Raw genomic sequence first — 25,895 nt, 5'->3', positions numbered from 1 at the left:
TGGACCAGATGGAGAGAGGCAGGGACGGGACCTGCAGGCACTCACAGCAGGGGTTGCCTGCAAATGTGATGAGCATCCCCTCAGTTCCTTCATCCAAGTCATTTCTATAGACGTTGAACAACAACGGGCCCAGGACAGAACCCTGCAGCACCCCTCTTGTCACTTTCCCCAGGATGATGAGGAACCATGAAGGAGTTCTCTTTGAGTTCGGTCAGTCAAATCCAACTAACAGTTACCTCGTTCAGCCCACATGTTACCAGCTTCCTCACATAAATATCACGGGGGAGTTTGTCAAAAGCCTTACTGAAATCAAGATGCACTATTTCCACAGCTGTCCACTGACCAACAAAGTTTGTAACTCCATCCAAAAAAAGGGGAGGAGAGATTTCTCTGGCTAGACTTGTTTTGAGAAAGCCATGCTTTAATCCTGTATGTTTCAGTTGTGAAATCTTCAGATGAAGGGCACATAAACTTTAAAAATGATAATAAGGATATTGACAAGCTGGAACATGTGCAAAGGAGGGCAATTTGTTTATTTATTTAATTTGTATACCACCCGACCCAGTGGAGCCAACTTGAATAAAATATGGGGGGGGGAGCAGGTAAGGCTCGCCTTGCACAATAAATCACATGATGCATGTGCGCCATTGGAATGTCAATTTGTACCAACTGGGGGTTTCCCAACTGGTTGCAAACGGGATCAGTTCTGGAACCCCGTTCACAACCTGAAAGGAACACAATCCACATCTATGTGTCTGCGCACGCGAAGGTCGCGATTTGCCGCTTCTGCACATTCGCGTGATGTCATTTTACGTGTCTGCACATGTGTGAGCGGCAAAACCTGGAAGTAACTCTTTCTGGCACTTCCGGGTCACCGCGGGATGCAACCTGAAAACACGTAACCGGAAACAAACGTAACAAGAGGTACGACTGTATACTATGGGGGGGGGGGCAAAGACCCATCGGCCTCTAAAAGTCGACTCCTGTTCCCACATGTCTCAGGACAGTTACAACATAAAAAGACAATATAAAAACGCAAAATACACATCTGTAACCCCCCTCCCTACCACATTTTAAAAGGGCATTAGATGTCAATCAGCCAAAGGTGCTGATTGCCTGGCTCCTAAAGCTATATAATGGTTTTTCCAACGTTTGTATGAATTCTCTGGTGCTTAGTGAGATGGGAGCTCTGACTGAAGCTCTTTCCACATTCCATGCACTGATAGGGTTTCTCCCCTGTATGAATTCTCTGATGGGAAGTGAGATAGTGGCTGTAACTGAAGCTCTTTCCACATTCCACACACTGATAGGGTTTCTCCCCTCTATGAATTCTTTGATGGGAATTGAGAGAGGAGCTTGTACTGAAGCTCTTTCCACATTCCACACACTGATAGGGTTTCTCTCTTGTATGAATTTTCTGATGGAAAGTGAGAGAGGAGCTCTGAGTGAAGCTCTTTCCACATTCCACGCACTGATAGGGTTTCTCCCCTGTATGAATTCTCTGATGCTTAGTGAGATTGGAGCTTGTACTGAAGCTCTTTCCACATTCCACACACTGATAGGGTTTCTCCCCTGTATGAATTCTCTGATGCATAGTGAGATTGGAGCTCTTACTGAAGCTCTTTCCACATTCCACACACTGATAGGGTCTCTCTCTTGTATGAATTTTATGATGGGAAGTGAGAGAGGAACTCTGAGTGAAGCTCTTTCCACATTCCACGCACTGATAGGGTTTCTCCCCAGTATGAATTCTCTGATGGGAAGTGAGATGGTGGCTGTAACTGAAGCTCTTTCCACATTCCACACACTGATAGGGTTTCTCCCCTGTATGAATTCTTTGATGGGAATTGAGAGAGGAGCTTGTAATGAAGCTCTTTCCACATTCCACACACTGATAGGGTTTCTCTCTTTTATGAATTTTCTGATGGAAAGTGAGATAGTGGCTGTAACTGAAGCTCTTTCCACATTCCACACACTGATAGGGTTTCTCCCCTCTATGAATTCTTTGATGGGAAGTGAGAGAGGAGCTCTGAATGAAGCTCTTTCCACATTCCATGCACTGATAGGGTTTCTCTCCTGTATGAATTCTTCGATGGGAACTGAGATAGGAGCTCGTATTGAAGCTCTTTCCACATTCCAGGCACTGATAGGGTTTCTCTCCTGTATGAATTCTTTGATGGGAAGTGAGATCCGAGCTCTTCCTGAAGCTCTTTCCACATTCCACACACTGATAGGGTTTCTCCCCTGTATGAATTCTCTGATGGGAAATGAGATGGGAGCCCAGACTGAAGCTCTTTTCAAATTGAAAGCACTGATAGGGTTTCTCCCCTTTATGAATTTTCTGATGGGAAGTGAGATTGAAGCTTTTCCTGAAGCTCTTTCCACATTCCATGCACTGATAGGGTTTCTTTCCAATGAGAATTCTTGGTTGAGAAGTGGAATGGGAGCTCTCACTGCCGCTCTCTCCACATTCCAAATTTTTGCATGGCTTCTCCTCTCCGGGGGTTTTGTCATGTTCATCCTTGTTCTTGTTTTCCAATTCATTAAAATCTGCAATGGAGACAAAAAAGGGATTAGAGCCTCAGGAACAAATCAAGAAGAACTGAAGGGAGTTGGGTCTTTGTTCATTGCCTTTGTTGGTTGTCATTAACCAACATTTTTATTAATATATTCTGATGGATTGTTGAATGTCAATTTGTTTGATATACAATAGTGGCCAAAATTGTGGAAGCCTTTTGGGGGGAAAGTGTATTTCAGATATTTGATGGCTCGTAACGCCACTTTGTTTTGAGTAATACCTTAGAATTATGTATCAATGGAAAGATAATTTAATGAAGAATGTAATCTGTATTCTATCAAAAGTCAAAACTGAATAACCAGAAAAAGGAAGCACAACGTGCTTAGGTTGACTTTTGACAGTGTGTTGTGTGATGGCTATCATGTTGGTTGATTATTTGGTGTTTTTTCATTTAGTGGTTTGTAAAACATAATAAAATTAAAGAAATGGCACAAGAAGTTGACTGGACACCCAGAAAGTGATGTAAAATAGTACTATTAAGTGAAAAAGGCTACAGTTATGAAGAAATTAGAAGAAAGATGGAGGATTCTTTTTCTTTTTCCAATTTTATCCAATTTTGTTTTAAAAAGCACTGTATTTTTCGCTCCATAGGGCGCAGCTAGTTTTTAGGGGGGGGAATCAAGGAAAAAAACTTATTTCTCCCCCCAGCCCCAAATAGCAAAGAAGCCAAGAAAACGAGCGGGATCCATCCCGCTGGCTGTCTTGGCTTTCTCTTTAGCTGCGCCAACCTCTCCAGCTGGGAAAGGCTGTGTACGGCTTTGGCAGAAGCCTAGATGGATCCCGCTCGCTATCTTGGCTTCGTTTTTAGCTGTGGGGCTGGGGTGGGGTCCCCCGACCCCAGCCCCCAGAACAGGTCCAGAAGCAGCGGCAAGATTGAGCGCAACCTTGCCGCCACTCCCGGAGCTTGCGGGGCTGGGGACGGGCTTCCCCTGACCCCAACCCTAAGAACAGGCATCTATCTGCAAACCTTCCGAGCACAGCGGGAACTCCTGCCGCACTCGGAAGGCTTGCGGATAGCTGCCTGAAGCCCCCGGAGTGCAGCCTTTGATGCCTCCGCAGAGAAGCGGGGTGAAGGCACCCCGCTGCCCTCCGGAGGCTTTGCGCAGCTATCCCAAAGCTAGAACAGCGAGACGGAGCACTGCGCAGCGCTCCGTCTCCCTGTTCTGGCTTTGGGCTTAGTCGCGCAGCCTGCATTCGCTCTACAGGATGCACACACATTTCCATTCAATTTTTGGTGGGGGGAAAGTACATCCTATAGAGCGAAAAATACGGTATATAGCATTTTATTAGAGTGGGAAACCAAAGATGAAGAGGTTAAATCAGTCATGTTTAAATGAGCTCAGTATGTGGGACACAACATTCAGGTTGCAAGTTGGGGAAAATTGTGGAAAGTTGACATAAAATTTACAGATTGTATATTATTAAGAGAAATTTATATGAAAATGATGTATAGATGGTATATCACACCAGTGAAAATGGCAAAGATGTTTAAGAAAGAAAATAAGAGATGCTGGAGATATAAAGAAAAGGAAGGAACATTTTATCATATGTGGTGGGAATGCAAATGCATTAAAAAATATTGGGAAATGATATATAATGAACTGAAAAAAATGTTTAAAATGAGCTTTGGTAAACAGCCTGAAGCCTTTCTGTTAGGTATCTCAAATCAAGAGCTGCCAAAAGAAAAATGGACATTATTTATGTATGCTACAACAGCGGCAAGAATCTTGACTGCACAAAATTGGAAGATGGGAGAAATACCATCAAAAGAACAATGGTAAGAAAAACTGATGACTTATGCAGAATTGGCTAAGCTAACAGAGAAACTACGAGAGGACAAAAAGGATTTTGAAAGAGTTTGGGAACCATTTACAGGTTATTTGCAGAAACAACAAAATTCCGGACTTCCGGAGGGCGGCGCCAACGGCAATGGCAGTCTCCTTCTAACTACGAGGGAGAAGCTCCGCAGAAATCGGGTCTATCCGCTACGGCGCAGCGGAGACCCTTTAAAAAACCGCAGGCGGGGGAAGCCTGCGGCCGTGGGACTCGGCGGGTGCCAAAAGCGCCCACCCAATTGGCAAAGGGACCCCGCGAGGGGCTCCGGAGCGGAACTGGGGTGGTGCGGCACTGAGAGTCAATCGCTACTTCTGTGGAGTGAAGCCGCTGCAGCTGTTGCCGGAGAGCGCTGCCCTTTCTCCTTTGAAATTTGGCTTTTAAACTACAACCCGTGAGTAAGATCTTCTAAAGTTAGAAAGATCAAAGGATTTGTTCCTTTGATCGGAATAAAAGAACTTGAATTTGGCTCTGAAGCGGCGAAGACGTAAAAAGGGAGTCCGTCTTCCGATTTTATAGACAGTATTAAAGCAAAAACTATTGGAACTAAGAACTGTGAAAGTTGAATTAAGAAGACTAAATTTTAATGTCAGATCTAAGAACCCCCCTCAGAGTGGGGGGGGGGAGAAGAATGTACTTTTGAAGGGAAAAGTGGAAGGAAAGAAGAGACCACCACTTAATCCCTGATTTTGGTCTGCCAGGAAAGTGGAAAGTACTGCACCGTTTAGTGACATTGTAACTTTATGTGTTTAATCTGCATTTGAACTGAATTTGAAGGACTCTCTTTGCAACTGTTGCCATTCTATGGGAGAATTGGAAAGTAAGAGATACTGCTGCCTTTAGACAAAAGTTGCTTTGAAAAGAACATTGTTGCCATTGTGCTCCCCTAGAGGAGGATTGGGATACAACTGGGGAATTTCCACTGCAGCTGGCTTGGAGACTTTCTCATAACAAAACAAGTTAAGTTGTGAGAACGACCTTGGGACTTTAAGATAGAGCTATGGATCAAGATAAACCCCAGGAAAAATCTACAAGGATAAAAACTAGGCAGCAGCAACGAAGACAGTTGATACCAGCTCCATCTCTCCCAGAAAAAGAGGACACTGGGCAGACAGGAATAAAGGGAGTAGGCCCTGATGAGACATTAAATGCATCACTTGACAAAATATTTGGAGCCTTGGAAAAGTTGTCAGCTAAAATTGATTTAAACACTACAACCATCAGCTCCAATACACAGGCTATTGACCGGCTGCTCCAGGAATCTAAAGAGACAAGGAAAATTGCTGAAGAAGCGAAAGAGAAGGTGACGGAGATAGAGGGAAAGATACCTCCAATTAATAAGCAACTGGAAGATCACAAGGCCCAACTATCTCTAATTGAACTTAGAGACAAACAGAACAATTTAAGAATTAGGGCAGTACCGGACGTGGAAGGTGGCAACTTGTGTGACTTTCTTACACAGGAGTTTGAGGAATTTTGGGAACTTGAGCCAGATAAAGATTTCAAGATAGTGAGTGCCTTCAGAATTGGCAAAGGGGGAAGGAAGAACAAAGTGAGAGACTGCTTGATTTCACTTAGATCCAAGGAAGAGAGAGACAAACTATTGAGCCTTCATTATAAGAATCCATTGGAGATACAAGATTTGAGAATTGAAATCTTCAAAGACATTCCAAAGTATTTACTGGATTTGAGAGCTAACTACGGTGACTTAGTCCAACTGTTAAGAAGAAACAGTATTATTTTGAGGTGGGAGTTCCCTCAGGGTTTGACCTTCAATTATAAAGGGAAAAAAGTGAAGATAAGATCAGAGGAGGACAAAGTGAGATTTTTGAACCATCACGAGGAAGACCTACAGAAAGAGACGGAAAAAGAGCTGAAGATATCAAGACCAGGAGACCTGGACATAGGGAACCTAACATCAGGCGTGGAAAAAATAGAGAAAGCATTACCACCCACTGATCAAGAACAACTGACGGGAGCAGTTGGAGGGTCTACAGAATAACAACACAATGTCTCTGCAAGCACTAAGTTGGAACATCCGGGGCCTGAATTCCCCTGACAAGAGGAAAACAATCTTTCATTTGTTGAAAAAAAGAAAATTTGGACTTGATTTGTCTGCAAGAAACCCACGTGATTAGAACACATAGGAAAGTATTGATCAACAAAAGATTGGGCCAAGAATTTATTTCATCAGACAAAGTTAAGAAGAGAGGAGTGGTGATCTATGCGAAAGAAAGTTTATCCCCAAAATTTGTCCTTAAAGATGAACAAGGAAGATTTGTGGTAATTGAAATACAGGCCCAAGGAGAGAAATTTTTGATAGTAGGTGTTTATGCACCAAATGAGAGGAAATCAGAATTCTTTAAGAAATTGCATGAGACGTTGTTGGACTTTATGGATTATAACATCATTATGCTTGGAGATATGAATGGAGTGGTATTGACAAATACGGACAAGTCAGACAGACAAATAATAACAAAAGATGGAAGACTACCGAAATCTTTTTTTGAAATGACAGGCAATATGGATCTAATTGATACTTGGAGAACTAAGAACCCCCTAAGTAAAGAAGGGACTTTCTTTTCTGAAGCCAAAAAGACCTGGACAAGAATTGACCAAATCTGGATAACCAGAGGAATGGCTCCAAAGATTCGAAAGGTGGAAATCTGCCCCAAAACTTGCTCTGACCATAACCCTGTGAAACTGGAAATGAAACTAACAATGACTGGCTCCTTTAGATGGAGGATGAATCACACCTTGTTTAGAGATCCAGAAATTACTAGGAAGGCCCAAAAAATGGTGAAAGACTATTTTGAGATAAATCTGAAGACATCAGTGGAAAAAAGGGTAATCTGGGACGCAAGTAAAGCCGTTATGAGAGGATTTTTGATTCAGCAGAATGCAATAAAAAAGAGATCTCAAGAAGAGAAAAAGGGAAAGATCTTGGAAAAAATAAAAGAAGGAGAGAAGAAGCTTAGAGTTAAACCAAAGTCACAGAAAATCTTGAGAGAGATCAAATTTTACCAAGCACAATATATGAAAATGACAAATCAGGAGATAGAATGGAAAATTAAACAGATGAGACAGAAGACTTTTGAATCTGCTAACAAATGTGGGAAATTGCTAGCATGGCAATTGAAGAAAAGACATAAGTTAAATACTGTGACTAACCTTGAAGTGAATGGAAAGAACATACAAAACCCACAGGAGATCAGAAACTGCTTCCAGAAATATTTCAAACAACTTTACACACAGGGGCCACAGACAGAGTCTAAAATTGATCAATTTCTGGAAACCAATGGATTACAAAAAAATTCTCAAGAAAATAAATTATTGCTGAATTCTAAAATATCAGAACAAGAGGTTGAAGGGGCCATACAAACTATGCAATTGGGAAAATCTCCAGGGCCCGATGGACTAACCTCCAAATATTACAGAACTTTGAAAGACTATTTGATTCAACCACTAAAGGAGGTTTGCAACGAAATCATGGAGGGGAAAAAGGTGCCGGAGTCGTGGAAAGATGCCTTCATCACACTTATACCTAAAACTGAGTCTGAGAAGACACAACTTAAGAACTATCGTCCCATATCCCTGCTTAATATGGATTATAAAATTTTTGCTGATATTTTGGCTAAAAGACTTAAAAAAGTTTTAGCAGAAATGATACATAAAGACCAGGCTGGCTTTCTCCCTGGTAGACATTTGTCAGATAATATGAGAAATGTAATTAACATTTTGGAAAAGTTACAAGTGAATATTAATACAAAAGCGGTTTTGATATTCGTAGATGCGGGGAAAGCCTTTGACAATATTTCTTGGGTTTTTATGAAGAGAAACCTGCAGGGGATGGGGGTTGGACAAAATTTTGAAAATGGTATAGGTGCGATTTACTCTGAACAAAAGGCTAAACTTATAGTTAATAACATAGTGACAGAAGAATTTTAAATTGAGAAAGGGACACGACAAGGCTGCCCAATTTCCCCACTGCTCTTTATTTTGGTCCTGGAGGTTTTGCTAAATATGATAAGAAGGGACCAGCTGATTCATGGTGTTCAGGTCGGAGCAAAACAATATAAACTTAAAGCCTTTGCAGATGATCTTGTATTGACATTACAAGAGCCAGTACCTAGTACCAAAAGGGCTTTAGAATTAATCCAGGAGTTTGGTCATGTGGCAGGTTTTAAGTTAAACAAGTTAAAAACTAAGGTTTTGGAGAAAAACTTGACACCAATGGAGAGAGAGAGGTTTCAGAAAGAGACAGATTTGACATTAGTAAAGAAGGTAAAATACTTGGGGGTGAATATGACTGCCAAGAATGCAAATTTATTTAAAGATAATTATGAGAAATGCTGGTCAGAAGTGAAGAAGGATTTAGAGATTTGGTCGAATTTGAAGCTTTCCTTGCTGGGTCGGATTGCTGTCATTAAGATGAATGTACTGCCGAGAATGTTGTTTTTGTTTCAATCATTACAAATCATTGACAAGATGGATTGTTTCAAGAGGTGGCAAAGAGATATCTCTAGATTTGTCTGGCAGGGCAAAAAGCCCAGAATAAAATTTAAGATACTTACTGATGCTAAAGACAGAGGGGGGTTTGCCCTGCCGGACTTTAAACTTTATTATGAATCAGCAGCTTTTTGCTGGTTGAAGGAATGGCTACTTCTTGAGAACACTGACATCCTAGATCTTGAAGGTTATGATAATGTATTCGGGTGGCATGCATATTTGTGGTATGGCAAGGTTAAAGCGCATAAAGCATTCAAAAACCATATTGTCAGGAAAGCACTATTTAATGTCTGGACAAGATATAAAGATTTTTTGGAGAACAAAACCCCAAGGTGGTTATCACCTATGGAAGCGAAAGCTATGAAAAAACTTAATATGGAGGCAAAATGGCCAAAGTATTGTGAAATTTTGGAACAGGAAGGTGACAAGCTGAAATTGCAGAGTTATGAGAAGCTCAAAGGGAAGGTGCGAGACTGGTTACATTATTTTCAAATAAGAGAGGTTTACAATCAAGATAAAAAAATTGGTTTTCAGGTGGAAAAATCAAAGTTGGAAACAGAATTGTTAGAACCCAATGCTAAGGTATTATCAAGAATGTATAATTTGCTGTTGAAATGGAGTACTGAGGAAGAAACAGTAAAATCTGCTATGATTAAATGGGCACAAGATATGGGTCACAATATTTTGTTTGCTGACTGGGAGCAGTTGTGGACCACTGGGATTAAATTTACGGCATGCAATGCCTTAAGAGAGAATATGATGAAAATGATGTATAGGTGGTACATGACCCCAGTCAAGCTTGCAAAAATATACCATTTGCCCGATAATAAATGTTGGAAATGTAAAGAAATTGAAGGTACATTTTTTCACCTTTTCATCCTGGACGTGCCCGAGGATTAAGGCTTTCTGGGAGACGATTTATAATGAAATAAAAAAGGTACTTAGATACACTTTTGTGAAGAAACCAGAGGCCTTTCTCCTGGGCATAGTTGGCCAATTGGTGTTAAAGAAGGATAGAACTTTCTTTATGTAAGCTACAGCAGCAGCAAGAATACTTATTGCAAAGTATTGGAAGACACAAGAACTACCCACCTTGGAAGAATGGCAGATGCAAGTAATTGACTATATGGAAATGGCTGAGATGACTGGCAGAATCCGAGACCAGGGAGAAGAGTTGGTGGAAGAAGATTGGAGGAAATTTAAAATTTATTTACAGAAGTATTGTAAAATGTATGAATGCTGATGACATTGAAATAAAATGAAGGGGTTCTAGTAATAAGAGATAAAAATTTGAAATTATAAATTTGGGAGGTAAAATATATAAGGACAAAGTAGTAGGATACGAATTTGCTGAACTAATTGTTAAAAAGGGATATAAAAAAGGGAGGCGTGAGGAAGTCAGGAAAATAAGTTAATTGAAGATGAATAATTAGAAAAGAGTGATTTGTGTTTTTCTTATTTTATGTTTTGTGTGTTGATTGTTCTCCCCCCCCCCTTGTTAAATGTTTGTATTTTATGTATTGTGAAAGTTTGTATTGTTGCGTTTTATATTTTCTCTGTGTTTTTATTGTTCTACTTTTCTATTGTTAAACTTAATAAAATATTATTTAAAAAAACAAAAAAAACAAAATGGATTGGACTCACTGGCAGGGTCTGAATAAACATTCACAACTTTATTATAGTAATAGAAATTTTAACAAAATGATAAGGGAATTTACTTTTATATAAAGCAGTACACAATAAATAAAACTAAATAACTCAGTAGAGGGGGAGTTTGTTGGAAAACTAGCCCCATCTGGAGGTGCTGTCCCCTCTCCCTGCTCCCGGAGCTGGTTTACCGGAGATCTGCCTCTGGCTGCGTTCCCAGACAGACCAGGGAGATCTTGATACAGGCGACATTTCCCAGCGTGGAAAATGCACACCCACTTCTCCCCCTTGGCAGGGGAAAGAAGAGTAGTCAGAAATCTATTTACATATTGTTTATTTCTGACATTACAGCTCTACAGAAAACGTGTCCGATCACTTCAGTTTCCACCCAGCAAGTGACAAAGACTTCCTTTACAAACGCAACAGGAAGGTCTCAAGTTACACACTGGACACAGACTTCCAAAGCATGTGAACTTCCGGGAATTTACTTTCCCACAGCTAGCCATATCACATGATGTCAACAAGCTGGCTGTCTGCAGCTGTGATGTTCTCATATTGTAACAGAGTTGAGGGAAGTCCGGAGGATGGGAGGGAGAACAATTGTATATAACATGATGATTGAGATATTTTTATTTGTTATAAAATTCAATACACATTCATTTTTAAAAAAGAAAAAAGAAGAAGAAAAGATTGAGGAAAACTTAACCAAATCTGGTCTTTCTATATTTGTGAAGAGGTATAAGGAGACTCAGTCACTACAAAATCAGACTGGTAAAGGAAGGAAAAGGGGCACAACAGCAAGTGACGATCAAAGGATGAAGAGACTGTGCCTATGTGACAGAAGAAAATCATCTGGGTGTTTACAAGATGACATGGGGCAATGGAAGGTGAAGTTGAGTGCAAGGACTGGTATAATGCTGGAATTCCAAGGGAAAAGCCATTATCTCTCAAGCAAAGGTGGAAAAGATTAAACTGGCTAAAACCCATGGTAACTGGACAGTGGAACAATGAGACAGTGTTATTTGGAGCGATGAGACCCCAATCTCCTTGCTTGGTAGTGATGGCATGAAATACGTGAGGAGGAGAATGGGAGATTTGCATCCTACTTGCATTACACCGACCGTGAAACACCCAGATAGTGTGATGATCTGGAGTTGTATGACAGCAAAAGGTGGGGGCAGAATTTGTGTCATTAATGGGAACGTCAATGCCCCCAATACATAAATCAAATACTTGAGCCTGAACTGAAGTGTTCTGAATGTGAAATGATATTCCACTGCTGGAATGGCCTGGGAATAGCCCAAGCGAAAATCTTGGGAGCTGACTAAAGAAACTTGTTAGTCAGAAGCAACCCAGCAATAAAGCCCAATTAATAGAGGCAATAATTCAGTCTTGGTTTCACATTATTACAGCTGCAGAACTAAAAAACTTGCTTCACTCCATGAGAAGGCGTTGTAAGGCCGGAATTAAAGCTAAAGGTTACCGAAATCAGTATTAATTGACATGGTGAGAATTTCTGTATATCTCCTTTTTTCTAAGCGTTTCACATTTCTTTTTTATAACTACTGTTCTAATAAATACTCCTTCATAAAAGTTATTGCATTGCAATCTTCATTAAATTATCTTTCCTAGGGTAAGGTAAAGGTAAAGGGACCCCTGACCATTAGATCCAGTCGTGACCGACTCTGGGGTTGCGGCGCTCATCTCGCTTTATTGGCCGAGAGAGCCAGTGTTTGTCCACAGACAGCTTCTGGGTCATGTGGCCAGCATGACTAAGCCGCTTCAGGCGAACCACAGCAGCGCACGGAAACACAGTTTACCTTCCCGCTGGAGCGGTACCTATTTATCTATTTGCACTTTGACGTGCTTTCGAACTGCTAGATTGGCAGGAGCAGGGACCGAGCAACGGGAGCTCACCCCGTCGTGGGGATGCGAACCGCCGACCTTCTGATTGGCAAGCCCTAGGCTCTGTGGTTTAACCCACAGCGCCACCCGCGTCCCTTTCCTACGGTATCACTTCCCCAAAAAGTGGTGTTATGAGCCATCAAACACACTTTTTAAAAAGGTTTCCATGATTTTAGCCACTAGTATAAGTTGTTCAATTAAAGTTAATATACTTTTTATATGGGATTGATGTTTCATGTGTATATATGTGGTGGAAGCCACCCAGAGTGGCTGGGGCAACCCAGCCAGATGGGCAGGGGATAAATAAAAATTATTACTATTACGATCACTGCTACTACTACCTGAGATTCAATAAGCCTGGCTCTTCTCTGGGTTGGATTTTGTTTGGCCCAGTCATGGCATCCCCTCCATCGCCAATGTCAGGTGTCTCTCTGGTCAACCCAAGACTGACAGCAGCAAAAACAAAAACAGAAAACCTGACAGAAGCTACTTATCTTTCCTAACAACTCTGAAGTTAACATTTAAGACGCCTGGGCAGTTCTGACCAGCCGAATCGTAGTATAAAAAGGCAGAACTGGTGGAAGATTTTTGACAGAAAAAACTGTAATTTGCTGTTCAAGGCTTATTGTGGGGGTGTTAGGTTCCCAGGTGTTGTAGGGGGCGCTGTTGAGCTCTGTGAAAATATATGAGGTTTGTCAAATAGAGGTATTTTTTGAATTTCCAGGCAGATAGGACGATCCCACAGGGAGCCTTACCAAGAGAGGCCACGATCCCACAATTCTCCTCCATGACGTCCTTATGCAGAGCTCTCTGGTCAGGATCCAGCAACGCCCACTCCTCGTCCGTGAAACGAACAGCGACATCTTCAAAGCACACTGGACCCTAAAAGAAAAAGGGAAATGTCCTCCTCTGAGACAGGATCAATATGACCTGCTACACAATGCTCTGTTATTTCCTTCCTGTTAATGCAGCCGCTGGGAGACTGGGTGTTCATCAGTATGCGGATGATACCCAGCTCTCCCTCTCTTTCAAATCAGAACCAGTAAAGGCGGTGAAGGTCCTGTGTGAGTGCCTGGAGGCGGTTGGTTGGTTGGTGGATGGATGGTGGTTAACAGATTGAGGTTGAATCCTGACAAGACAGAAGTACTGTTTTGGGGGGATGGGGGCGGGTGGGTGGGTGTGGGGGACTCCCAGGTCCTGAATGGGGTAACTGTGCCCCTGAAGGACCAGGTGTGCAGCCTGGGAGTCATTTTGGACTCACAGCTGTCCATGGAGGCGCAGGTCAATTCTGTGCCCAGGGCAGCTGTTTACCAGCTGCATCTGGTATGCAGACTGAGACCCTATCTGCCCGCAGACTGTCTCGCCAGAGTGGTGCATGCTCTGGTTATCTCCCGCTCGGACTACTGCCATGCGCTCTACGTGGGGCTACCTTTGAAGGTGACCCGGAAACTACAACTAATCCAGAATGCGGCAGCTAGACTGGGGACTGGGAGCAGCCATTTTTTTGTAAATAGGTGGTACTCCACCTTGTGGTTTTCAAATCATTCTGCCTACGCAACATCCCAGTTTCCCCAATGGAAGGATCCACTTTCTCCTCTCCTCGTGAGTTGTTCTGGGGAGGTTCCCTCCCAGTGCCCTGGAGCCAAATTCAAGGGGTTCAAGGGGGCATGGAGAGGGGGAGGAATGGGGGGGCAGGCTCCATTTTGCAGCAGACGGGGCTAGGTAGGAGAATCCTGGACACTATTTGTAATCATCAGTGTTCAATATAGAACTAAAAGAAGCCTAGTCTGGATGGCCATCTGTCTTGGGTGATCTAGCTGAGATTCCTGCAATGCAGGGGGTGGGATTTGATGACCTTTGGGGTCCCTTTCAACTCTAGAATTCTATGAAAACAGCAACTACAGATGAATCCTACTGGCGACATTCAGAAGGCTGGTGTAAAGGTGGTGTTTCCCCTGCGCAGTAACACTTTGGCACAGTCAGCGTGGTATTTACAGTCTTTATTACACATATACAAGAAACAGCTACAGTTCAGAATTACGCGTCCAAGCCTGTTGAGTCAGATTCGGGGAGCGGTTTCCTACGATTCCCACACAAAACGTCTTTGATCCTTACGTTTCATTTCCCTTCTTGTCTGTGCTGATTTGAAAGCCCCCTCCCTTCCGGAGTCTCAGCTTCCTTCCTGAGCCTCTAGGTGGTTGAGGGGCTCTTCAGCCTCCCTGAGCCCCGGCTCCCCCTGACCGGTCTCTGCCCCCTGTTCTGCCTCTTCTGTCCATTGCTCCTCTGAATCCTCCCTGACAGCTGGCGTCACAGAGTTATCTGGGCAGGAAATCCCACAGTTCACAGCTGGAGTTAACTCTTTCTTAGCAAGAACACGATATTCACAGACCTGGCTGAGTTTCAGGCCTAATGAGAACAGCAACTCATTCCCTGAGGGTATGTGAAGGCCCCTGGCTCCCCATAGCTTTCCAAGTCCCCTCCTCTCTGGGGTTTATTGCAAGCGATGCACCAGTGCACCAGTGCGCAGCCTGCCTTTGCTCCTCCATTGTCAGACGTCTCCTGGCTCTGAGAGACAAGCAGGGAGGGTGGCTTCTGGCAGAAGGAGAGGGAGCCCCCAGTGGCTCCTCCTTCTCCTGACTCACCTCTGCCTCTTGACCTCCCTCCTCCACTCGCCTCCCCCCTCTTCTGCCTCTGATTCTGGACTGCATTCTGCCACAGAGTCTCCCAGCTCACTAAGCCCTGTTTCCCCTTCAGCTTCTGACACCTCCTCTTCCCAGGCTTCTCTCTCTTCTCCCTTTCATTGCTCATCCTTCCTCCACCTCCACTCCTTGGGCTGAGACGTCTTTCCTTCCTGGTTCCCCGGCTGCTTCCTCCCACCACTCCTCTGTGCCCAACCAGTCCATGACATTGCTCCATCCCTCGGCCTCCGTCCCCACAAGGCAGCTTCCCCTGACCTGATCTGGTTCCACAGCCGCTGCTTCCCTTCTGTCCCCATGAAAAGGCGGATCAGGAGGTCTTGCCAGCATCATTCTGTCTCCTGCAAGAGAAAAAAGGTAAGCAGGATGCCAGGAGTGCCTGCTTCTCTCACAGATGAATCAGGGCATTTGTAACTACAGATGGGCCTTTCAGAAAGCCATACTTGCTGAGTGCATTTGGACGTTTGTGCCCATTTCATGTTAGTTGTGCAAAACTACTTCTCCTTTCCTGTCAGAAATGAGCACACAGCGGAGATAAGAACCCAGCCATATTTACAAAGGCTTTATTTCTTCTTGACATTATTTACAGCAGTTCAAAAGTGCGACTCTATCATGGTGGGTAGTTGTCCCGACTAACTTCCTTCCATTTTGGGGGCCAGCATAGCCAACGTCAAAGCCCAACCCCCCTCCTTCCTCTGTGCCGAGAGGTGCTTGCCCTCGGAAGTTCATCCTCCCTCTCAGATTCACCCCCCTCTGACCCCTCTTCTGAAGACGAACAGCTGCTGATCAAAGGAGGTCTCTTCCCAGGCCCTCCTCCCTTTCTGTCTCCAGTTCCCTGACACTTCCTTTGGACCCTTGGTCCCAACTGTCCCCCCCCCCCAAAAAAAAACAAGATGAAAACAACCCACAGATTAGTTGGGAAAGCAACAGAATGAGACCAAATGGAGAAAAACCACCTTCCTCCTTGCCCAGTGGCCTCTCTCTGGTGTCCAACGGAGGTCTCTCTGCCTCACAGGAATCCAGGTCCATTTCTGCAAAGAGATCCTTTCCCTGAGAAAGAAACAAGGATTCAAAACAGAGAATGGGGAGAAATACTAGAAAGAGAATGACAAAGACTTGAAGGGTGCTAGATCTCACTCCATGGATGCTTTCCCAGAAAAAGGATGGGCCACCAGCAGACCATTATGGGATGTTCTCTGTCCTGTTTGGAGCCCCTTGGGAGTATCCAGAGGTAAGTCTCTCTCACCTGCTTTCTCTCCTCTGCCTGACTCAGGAGGAAACCTTCGGCCAGGGCCACTGCCTGGGAACTGGTCTCCGCTCCACACTCCCTCACCCAGCTCTCCATCTCCAGGGGAAGGACAGCCAGGAACTGCTCCAAGATCACCAGGTCCAGCATCTCAGCTTTCGTGTGCCTTTCTGGCTTCAGCCACTGATGGTCAAGGTGGTAGAGTCGGCTGCAAACCTCACGGGGTCCTTTGTCCTCCTGGCAGCAGAACTGCCTCACCTGCTGGCTCTGCACCTCTGAGCGGAGGGTGTCCTCCTCACCCAGGATCTTCTGCACAGAGTTTTCCCAGAATCCCCCACTGCTCCCAGTTTGGATGGCATCACCTCCTCCTGTTCCAGGGCCAGCTGAGTCTTGCTCATCCATCTGTGCTCTCAGGAAGCCTCTGAGAGATTGGAAGGAACCCTTTGGTCTTCTGCCAAGTTCTGCCTGTGCTAATGAGAAGCTCTAGCAAATCCTACAAAGCAAATACATTGTTCTGTTACAAAATCTGTAGGATAGGGGGGGAAATGGTTCCCTAAGCAAGCATGGATGAGTCTTGCTGGGAACCAGGGCTGGACTGCACCACATCTCAGACAATGCGCTATCTTTTTGAAAAGAAAGAGGAGGAAGAGGAGAAGAAATAAGTCTCTAGCCTTCAAGCAATGCAGAATGTGGAGGGAACTGAAGGGATTTCTGTCAGATTAATCAGCCTGGTTTCTGCTGCCTTCCAGTCAATGCATGAAGTCAGAACCGACTGAGAAGGGAGTTATTTGTATCTTGTGAAAAATGGATGTTTAGCTCTAGTGAGGGTCCTCACCTGGGGGTCCTCAGGAGTTGCTCCCCACCCCCACCCTACTCCCTGCTTCAGTCTCCTTTTCTGTACTGTCTGCCGCTCGCCAGACAGATTCCTGGGGTGGGGTCTCTTTTTCTTTGCCCTGAGAGCCAGGAATGTATCTGGCCAACCCCCAGTGGCCTCTGTGGGGAGCTGCCCTTGGAGACGACTGGGAAACTGGTCCGCAATGCAGCAGCCAGACTTTCCTTCCTTCCTCCCAGTGGTTTTTTTTTTGAGGGGGGAGCTAGTCCACCTCCTCGTCCAGCTTTGGAAAACCATTTGCAGATGTTTCCTCCGTTGTGCAATGAGGCTGAGCGACGTCACACAGAGTTAAAGTCCCAGGGACTCCTTTGTTTACAAAAGGAAGATTTTGGGGGAGTCATTTTTTTCTGAAGTGGGGGAGGGCCAAATGATTTCGGGATCCTCTGATCTGCAGGAAGGAGAGCGTGGCAGACGTGGCCCCTCCCTGGCAGGACCCTCTCCTCCCTGATCAGGCCCCCCAGGCACCCTCCCCTGCTGCAGCCCTGGGACCCCCACCGTCTCCCCACTGCACCCTCGGGGGGGGGGGGAGAGAGAGGAGACTCACCCTTTGTCAACCTTCCTTTTTTTTGTGGGAAATTCCCTTATTCCTGCTTCCTGCTGCTATCCCGGATTGGTAGATAGGTGAGGCTGCTGATCCCTTATTTTCAAATCTGAAAGTTGACAGCTATGGACTCACCAGATCCCAGGCGGGGGCTGCGATTCGGCCCTTGCAGGAGAGACACCAAAGCAACACCCCCCCTTCCTTGCAGGAAAGGACTGGGGAGGGAGGGGCCTTGGCTCGGGAGGACCAGCCCCCTCTTGCTTCCTGTCCTCTCTAGGAAGGCAGCTCACTTCCCTTTAACCCTTGCCAAGCCAGTCCTCCCTCGCTCCGCCCTCTCTCAGATTCTTATTATTTCTTATGGATATCGGGGGTGGAGCTTGCAGGGAAAAGGGCTTTGCAGGAGGCAAGGAAGCTCCTCCTGGAATTCGGGAGTGGAGAGATAGGAGGGGATCCCGGGGTCATCCAGAGGAGGAGGACACGAGAGCGAGGCTTTGGATGGAGGCTTTGGATTGGAGGAAAGTTTAGTCGGAAGAGCACAAGACTCTTAATCTCAGGGTTGTGGGTTCTAGCCCTGCATTGAGAAAAATAATTTCCTGCATGGCAGGGGGTTGGACTAGATGACCCTCATGGTCCCTTCCAACTCTTCAATTCTATGGCCAGATGTAATTCCCGCCCCCTGAAAAACCCCACCCACCCAGCCTGCTCCTGTGCCTTCAGGGGCGTTTGATCTTCACTAAAGATAAAGGGAAGCTTTTGCCAGTGTGGAGATTGTTGTGTATTTTATATCTGTATTATTATTGTCTGTATTTGCATTAGGGTAAAGTAACTGCCTTTTGGTTCCAGAGGGTACAGCTACTATTGGTTCATTTAAGCTGCTGTATTTGGATCTTCTGTCTTATTGGTTTCCTCCAAAAGGCAGGACTGTGATTGCCTGATATTGTTCCCTCCAAAATGTATCCTTTCTAGCTAGTTCCCTGTCCCTATAAATGTAGCTCTCCCCTCCTCAGTTCTCAGTCTTGTTTGCTTTAATAAAGAAGTGTTACTACAGAACTGTCTCCAGCATATTATGTCAAGAGAGCTGAAATCACAAACCCCACGTCACAACAGAGATGATGAGCATATTGACTGGTTGATATCTGGAGGATGAAGCTGCTCTTGAAGGCACAGCTGGCTGCTTGCTAAACTGGCAAGCTGTTATATACTGAGTTGAATAGGATCCAAACTGCAGCAGTCTGATTGGCCCTAGAACAATAGGATTCAGAATGCAGCAGTCTGATTGGTCCTAGAACAATGCAGCAGTATGATTGGTTGGCAGGAACTACCCAATCATGCTCCAGATAGAAGTGAATCCACAACCTGATTGGCTTACAGTAGAATTCCGGAATTAGCCAATCATGTGCAGCCCATTGTGTAAATAATGCATATAAAGCAGATACTTTGAGGGGACTTTCATTCCTCCTCACCACTATGAGCTGAATAAAGAACATGAAATCACTTTGCGAATCTGAGTATATTTCACATGCCCAGGCGGAGGTTTGACCCTTGGAGCCTTGGGGGGCCTGGCTGGCTTGGCCCATGGGCAGCTGCAGTTGGGCAGCCAGCATAGGAGCTGCTGCTGCTGCTGCCAAGTCTGTAAAGGATGCCGTGAAAAGACCCACGCAAAGAAGTCGCTTCAGCTGGAGCTTTGCTTGCAAGGCTACTGCAAATAGCTGCTGTTGTGGATTGAATCCATGTATTTGCTTAATAAAAACATTTACACGCCACTAAAATATATTGTAGAAAATATATCAAAGCAGCTTACAACATTGAAAAGGTAAAAATACAAAACCCATAGAATTTTCCAGGCAGAGGGCTGCACTTGAATGCTTCGTGTCTGAGGATGTTTTGCTTTGGTTTTCCCCATGAAAACCCACTCTGTAGCACTCAGTCGGAGCAAACGTCAGTTGGCATTTGTTCTGGTTGAGCTTAAATACTGTGCTTTTGCAGGGAAAACTTCAGAGCACAAATAGGGTGCCCAGAGCGTGCTTGGAAAGAGTGAAGTTAAGTGTGGAGAAGCCTAGTTTCATGTCCTTCTTGTCCTCCAAATTGCTCAGGCAAACCTGCTTTATCATATTGCAAGAACATGGAAACTCCAGCGGGTGCAGAATGCCGCGGCGAGGATCCTGACGGGGTCCTTGTCACAGGATCACATTCATCCAGTACTTTACCAGCTGCACTGGCTCCCGGTGGAGTACAGGGTCAGGTTTAAGGTGCTGCTTTTGACCTTTAAAGCCCTATGCGGCCTAGGACACACGTATGCGGCCTAGGACCCTCCTGGTATGCCCCGCGGAGGACCTTAAGGTCCACAAAGGACAACATTTTGGAGGTCCCAAGTTGGTTAGTCCGGTCTCAACTAGGGCCAGGGCCTTTTCATCACTGGCCCCGACCTGGTGGAGTGCTCTGTCACAAGAGACCAGGGCCCTGGGGTTCTGCCTGGCCTTTGGTTTATACTCAGTCTGACCCTTATGTTTCCCTCCCCTTATGCTTTTGATCTATGGGCCACTTTTAAAATGAGGCTGCATTTTAAATTGCATTTTAACCTGTATTTTAAATTGGTCTCCCCCCCATTATGTTTTTACTGTAATTTTACTGGTGTTAGCTGCCCTGAGCCCGGCTCTGGCCGGGGAGGGCGGGGTACAAATAAAATTTATTATTATTATTATTATTATTATTATTATTATTATTATTATTATATCAGTCGAAGTGGAGCCCTTCAAGTCCAGCCTCCTGTTCTCACAGTGGCCAACCAGATGCCCATTATGGGAAACCCACAAGCAGGATCTGAGCACGAGAGGAACTCTCCCCTCCTGGGATTTCCAGTAAAGGACATTCAGATGCATCACTTCCTCCAACTGTGGATGCAGAGCGGAGCTGCCCTGGTTAGTCTCCTCCATGAATTCATCTAATTCTCTTTCAAAGCCATCTAGGCTGGCTTTGGGAGTGAGTTCCATAGTTTGACTATGCACTGCATGAAGAAGGGCTGTTTTTAATCTGTCAGTGGCAGACCATGGCGTCTCTCATTTCAGCGGTGCCCTCTGTGATTGCAAAATATGGCACTCCTGGCCCCTTGCCTTCCATTGGACTTCACAGTTGTGTCTCCTGCTGGGGCACCTAAGAAGCTGCCTCCTTGGTGCAACTGAAGAAGTCAAGCTCCCCAAGATCTGCCTTGGTGCCTGTTACGGTAAATTCCGGGTGCGAGACTGCTCAGCCACCCGGCTCGTCGGACTAAGTCCGCGGGTCCTAGCGGAAGAAAATGAGCTCAGCCGGAGACAGGAGCAAGATGCGGAGATCCAATGTTTATTGCGCAACAGGTTCAAGACCAGATTGAACCCCGAGAATGGGGTGACATCAACTTTTAAAAGTTCCCTCCAAGTCCCACAATACAGTGCAAGAAACGTCATGAATACATTATGGGAAGGTTGGGTTTCACGGATTACATCATGAATATATTACAGAAAGGTGGGGTTACACGTATTAGCATTTCAGGGAGGGGAGGGGGAGTATGCAGAGTGAGAGATATGCATAGACAAATACTTCCTGAGTACCGGTGATGTTAAAACAATAGTCCAGATATGCACCGTCTGCCACCTGGCATTGCCCGGAGGAAGGGCTTGGCAGAACGATCTGACAGGATTAGGGTCTTCCTGCCTCAAAGGATTATGGAGGCAAGGGAGGTGTCATAGAGTCCAGAAGAAACTGAGTCAATTGACACCAGAACCAAGGAAATTGGTGCTATGGTTGATTTTATACGAATTTCAGAAGTTTTCAGTCCATTCCAGTCTATTCCCATATTGATAATTGAAGTCGGAAACAAAATAGATACATTGTTGCAGAATTTGACACTTTCAGGAGTTTAGGAGTTTCGGTTCCATTGTTCTCCCAGCAGGGAGCCGTCAGCAGCTTGTCAAGAGGTTAAATGAGGCGTGCAGGGGCTCACTGAGCTAGCTCTGCACGGCGAATGCATGGTTCTGATTGGATAAAGCGCGGCCATTACAGTGAATGGAGGATACAATTTGACACGGTCTACCCACGTTAGAAATGGAGCGAGAGGGAAGCTTAAGGAAAGATGGTGGGCTTATTTAGCCCGTACAGAGGGAGGGAAAACCACTTTATTCATGAGGCCAGGGGTATAGTGTGGTGCTTGTGTAACGGTGTGGGGGCTGAGGGGTCAGGGCAAAGTTGGGAGCCGTCGAGGTCATCGCCTCGGACCCTTTGGTGGCCGGTGGAGGGATGAGGGAAGGTACCCCCCCTCCTTCCGTATCAGTGCCCGTCCTGCATTTCCCAACATCCAGCTTTGAGGACTGTCCGTCAGTGTTATGCTGTGAGCCCCGCCATTCTATGCTCAGGTTCTACATATGTATAGGTAAATCCCATATATCCTAAAGATGCAACAGTCTCCATTTGCCTTCATTCCAAGGAAACCAAATCCTAGCTAAGCGCTTGGAGATTGTGGTGGTGTGCAACAGTACAGTACAGAGGCTTCAGGTTACAGACTCCGCTAACCCAGAAATAGTACCTCAGGTGAAGAACTTTGCCTCAGGATGAGAACAGAAATCATGTGGCGGCGGTGCAGTGGCAGCTAAAGTGGTACCTCAGGTTAAGAACAGTTTCCGGTTAAGAACGGACCTCCAGAATGAAACAAGTTCTTAACCTGAGGTACCACTGTATTTTCATGCTGTTTTATGGAGATCTGTTCAGCAGCTGGGCAAACCTTCACCGTGCTGGTGCCCTCCAGATTTTTCAGATCACAACTCCCAGCAGATGCAACCAACACAGCTGCCCAGAACATCTGGAGGGTGCCAGTTTGGGGAAGGCTGATATACATGACATGAAATCCAGGAACATGTCACAGTTCATTGTGCGGTGCATGTAAGGAGGGAGGCTGCACAGGTTACTGGCATTTTCTGGTGACTCACAAGAGTCACCTGGTGGATGCATCAGAAACGGGCCTTTGAATGCAGCGAGGCAGCACTTGTCTGTGCCACCAAACCCCTGTTGCTGCAAGAAGAGAAGATGAAGAGCTGATATGACGGCCATCTTCAAATATCTGAAGGGCTACCCCACCTCCAGTTTAGTGCTTCCCTGATGACTGCTGATATGGTGTTGGCTGGGGCTGTGTGCACATTGTGATAGGGTGGCAAGATCTCCGCAAGAGACAGTGGCAGGACTCCTGCCCCTTGAGCAACCTGAGCAGAAGAGGGGAATTCACCTGGTGGGGCTTGTGCGACATCTACTTTGACCCTCAGATTTCTACCTCCCATATTGCACAAAGTGCACCCTAGATTTTTTAGGAAACCCCTGGAGGGTTCCCTGGGAGAATAGGACTCTGGACTAGATGGGCCATTGGCCTGATCTTATGTAGAATAGAATCATAGAATCATAGAGTTGGAAGAGACCACAAGGGCCATCGAGTCCAACCCCCTGCCAAGCAGGAAACACCATCAGAGCACTCCTGACATATGGTTGTCAAGCCTCTGCTTAAAGACCTCCAAAGAAGGAGACTCCACCACACTCCTTGGCAGCAAATTCCACTGTCGAACAGCTCTTACTGTCAGGAAGTTCTTCCTAATGTTTAGGTGGAATCTTCTTTCTTGTAGTTTGGATCCATTGCTCCGTGTCCGCTTCTCTGGAGCAGCAGAAAACAACCTTTCTCCCTCCTCTATGTGACATCCTTTTATATATTTGAACATGGCTATCATATCACCCCTTCACCTCCTCTTCTCCAGGCTAAACATGCCCAGCTCCCTTAGCCGTTCCTCATAAGGCATCGTTTCCAGGCCTTTGACCATTTTGGTTGCCCTCCTCTGGACACGTTCCAGTTTGTCAGTGTCCTTCTTGAACTGTGGTGCCCAGAACTGGACACAGTACTCCAGGTGAGGTCTGACCAGAGCAGAATACAGTGGCACTATTACTTCCCTTGATCTAGATGCTATACTCCTATTGATGCAGCCCAGAATTGCATTGGCTTTTTTAGCTGCCGCGTCACACTGTTGGCTCATGTCAAGTTTGTGGTCAACCAAGACTCCTAGATCCTTTTCACATGTAGTGCTCTCAAGCCAGGTGTCACCCATCTTGTATTTGTGCCTCTCATTTTTTTTTGCCCAAGTGCAATACTTTACATTTCTCCCTGTTAAAATTCATCTTGTTTGTTTTGGCCCAGTTCTCTAATCTGTCAAGGTCGTTTTGAAGTGTGATCCTGTCCTCTGGGGTGTTAGCCACCCCTCCCAGTTTGGTGTCTTATGAAGTTCTTCTGCTGCAGGAACATTGTGCCTTGTTGGTTTTCTCTGCTCTTTAATGTTTTATTCTTATTTTGAAATGTGTATTTGTGCATGAACATATTTATCTCCACATGTGCTTCTCATCTGGAGTGCACAGTTGCCCTGATTTTCAACATAAAATGGGTTCCTTGGAAAATTATCCCCTTAAGAGACTGTGCTATTTTGCAGCTCAGAGCCATTCCCTAGAGTTTCAGTGGCCCTCCAAAGATCCTTCCTGTTGTAGATATACAACTGCCCTGAAGCATTTGCTCACCCCAGTCCACACAGGAGGGATCGGGAGCAGAAAGCAGGAGAACCTCACAGCCACCACAGCCATCCAATGTGCTCTGGTAAGTGCTGGGATTTTATCTCTCCTCACCATGGGAAGACTGCAGTCTTGTAGGCATTTATTTATCTGGGAGCAGACCCCACCAAACATACGGCAACTTCCCTGTAAATGGTACATACCTGAAGGAGCGTCTCCACCCCCATCGTTCTGCCTGGACACTGAAGTCCAGTGCCGAGGACCTTCTGGCGGTTCCTCACTGTGAGAAGCCAAGTTACAGGGAACCAGGCAGAGGGCCTTTTCGGTAGTGGCGCCCTCCCTGTGGAACACCCTCCCACCAGATGTCAAAGAGAAAAACAACCACCAGACTTTTAGAAGACATCTGAAGGCAGCCCTGTTTAGGGAAGCTTTTAATGTTTAATAGACTATTGTATTTTAATGTTCTGTTGGAGGCCACCCAGAGTGGCTGGGGAAACCCAGCCAGATGGGCGGGGTTATAAATAATAAAAAATTATTATTATTATTATTATTATTATTATTATTATTATTATTATTACATGCTGTCCCAATCTTGGAGTGGCAAGAAACTCCAGAGGCTCCAAGACCTTAGCCAGGTTCATTTTCCTTGGGATGAACATCAGCAGAGACTGGGGTATCTTTAGAAAAGAGGGTTTCATTTACTCTTATACATAACCTGACCATCGGATGAAGGGGCTCACAGCCTTAACACCCCAAGCAGGTCTTGCTTCTCCAGCAGCCGCAGCTTCGGACCCAGCACAGAGGAAGCTGGTCTCTTTGTCTCCAGCTTCCAGCCACCTTTCAGCTCAACTCACCCACACTAAAATCTGGCTATTGTTCTCCTGCTGGGGGGGGGGGGGAGGGAAAGGCCCACCTGTTCCTTCTATAGCACAGAGCAACGTCTTCTGTTTTTTTTTTTTATAATATTTTTATTAAACAATTTTTATATTAATGCAAACAAAACATACATAAACAAACAACAAACAATAACAGAACAAAAAACAAGTACCATTTCATATCCTAATTTCTTTAACCTTTCTTCCTCGACTTCCTCTTGCCTCCCGTTTCTGTATTCCAAATTCTTGTATTTATTCAGCGAATCTTTCCCTTATTTTACTATAAATTTATGTTAATCATCCTTATTCTCTTTGTCTTAACCATTACTAATAGTAACCATTTATTTTAATCCAACATCATTTTAACTGTCATTAATTTTGTAATATTTCTTTAAATAGTCCTTGAACTTTTTCCATTCTTCTTCCGCCGCTTCTCTTCCCTGGTTTCGGATTCTGCTCGTCATTTCTGCCAAGCCCATGTAGTCCATCACCTTCATCTGCCATTCTTCCAGTGTGGGTAGATCCTGTGTCTTCCAGTACTTTGCAATAAGTATTCTAGCTGCTGTTGTAGCATACATAAAAAAAGTTGTATCTGTCTTTAACACCCCCTGG

The 25,895-nt window shown here is 45.1% G+C and overlaps 2 protein-coding genes across 2 annotated transcripts in view; both read right to left on the bottom strand.

Annotated features, from left to right (window-relative positions):
• Positions 1 to 25,895, bottom strand: part of LOC128412303 (zinc finger and SCAN domain-containing protein 31-like) — a 275,497-nt gene that overhangs the window by 199,901 nt on the left and 49,701 nt on the right. The gene's annotated exons all lie outside the window — the stretch shown is intronic.
• On the bottom strand, positions 1,119 to 15,647 carry LOC128412296 (zinc finger protein 135-like). The gene is made up of 3 exons (XM_053385201.1): positions 15,612 to 15,647; positions 15,427 to 15,454; positions 1,119 to 2,550 (listed from the first exon to the last, which is right to left on the bottom strand). The coding sequence occupies exons 1-3, from the start codon at positions 15,645 to 15,647 to the stop codon at positions 1,130 to 1,132; spliced, it is 1,485 nt and encodes a 494-aa protein (XP_053241176.1). The 3' UTR covers positions 1,119 to 1,129.

The sequence above is a fragment of the Podarcis raffonei genome, chromosome 4 (assembly GCF_027172205.1).
Source record: "Podarcis raffonei isolate rPodRaf1 chromosome 4, rPodRaf1.pri, whole genome shotgun sequence".
Taxonomy (NCBI): Eukaryota; Metazoa; Chordata; class Lepidosauria; order Squamata; family Lacertidae; genus Podarcis; species Podarcis raffonei.
The sequence above is the reverse complement of the archived record's forward strand: the minus strand, read 5'-3'. Positions and strand labels throughout refer to the sequence as shown.

What these genes read in the sequence shown, in the direction of transcription:
- LOC128412296 (XM_053385201.1), bottom strand. Translation starts at nt 15,647, where the DNA reads ATGAAATGGGCACAAACGTCCAAATGCACTCAGCAA. An exon ending in CGTCCAAATGCACTCAGCAA is followed by an intron (nt 15,455 to 15,611) that starts GTATGGCTTTCT and finishes TGGGGACAGAAG; the next exon opens with GGAAGCAGCGGCTGTGGAAC. An exon ending in CGGCTGTGGAACCAGATCAG is followed by an intron (nt 2,551 to 15,426) that starts GTCAGGGGAAGC and finishes TCTCCATTGCAG; the next exon opens with ATTTTAATGAATTGGAAAAC.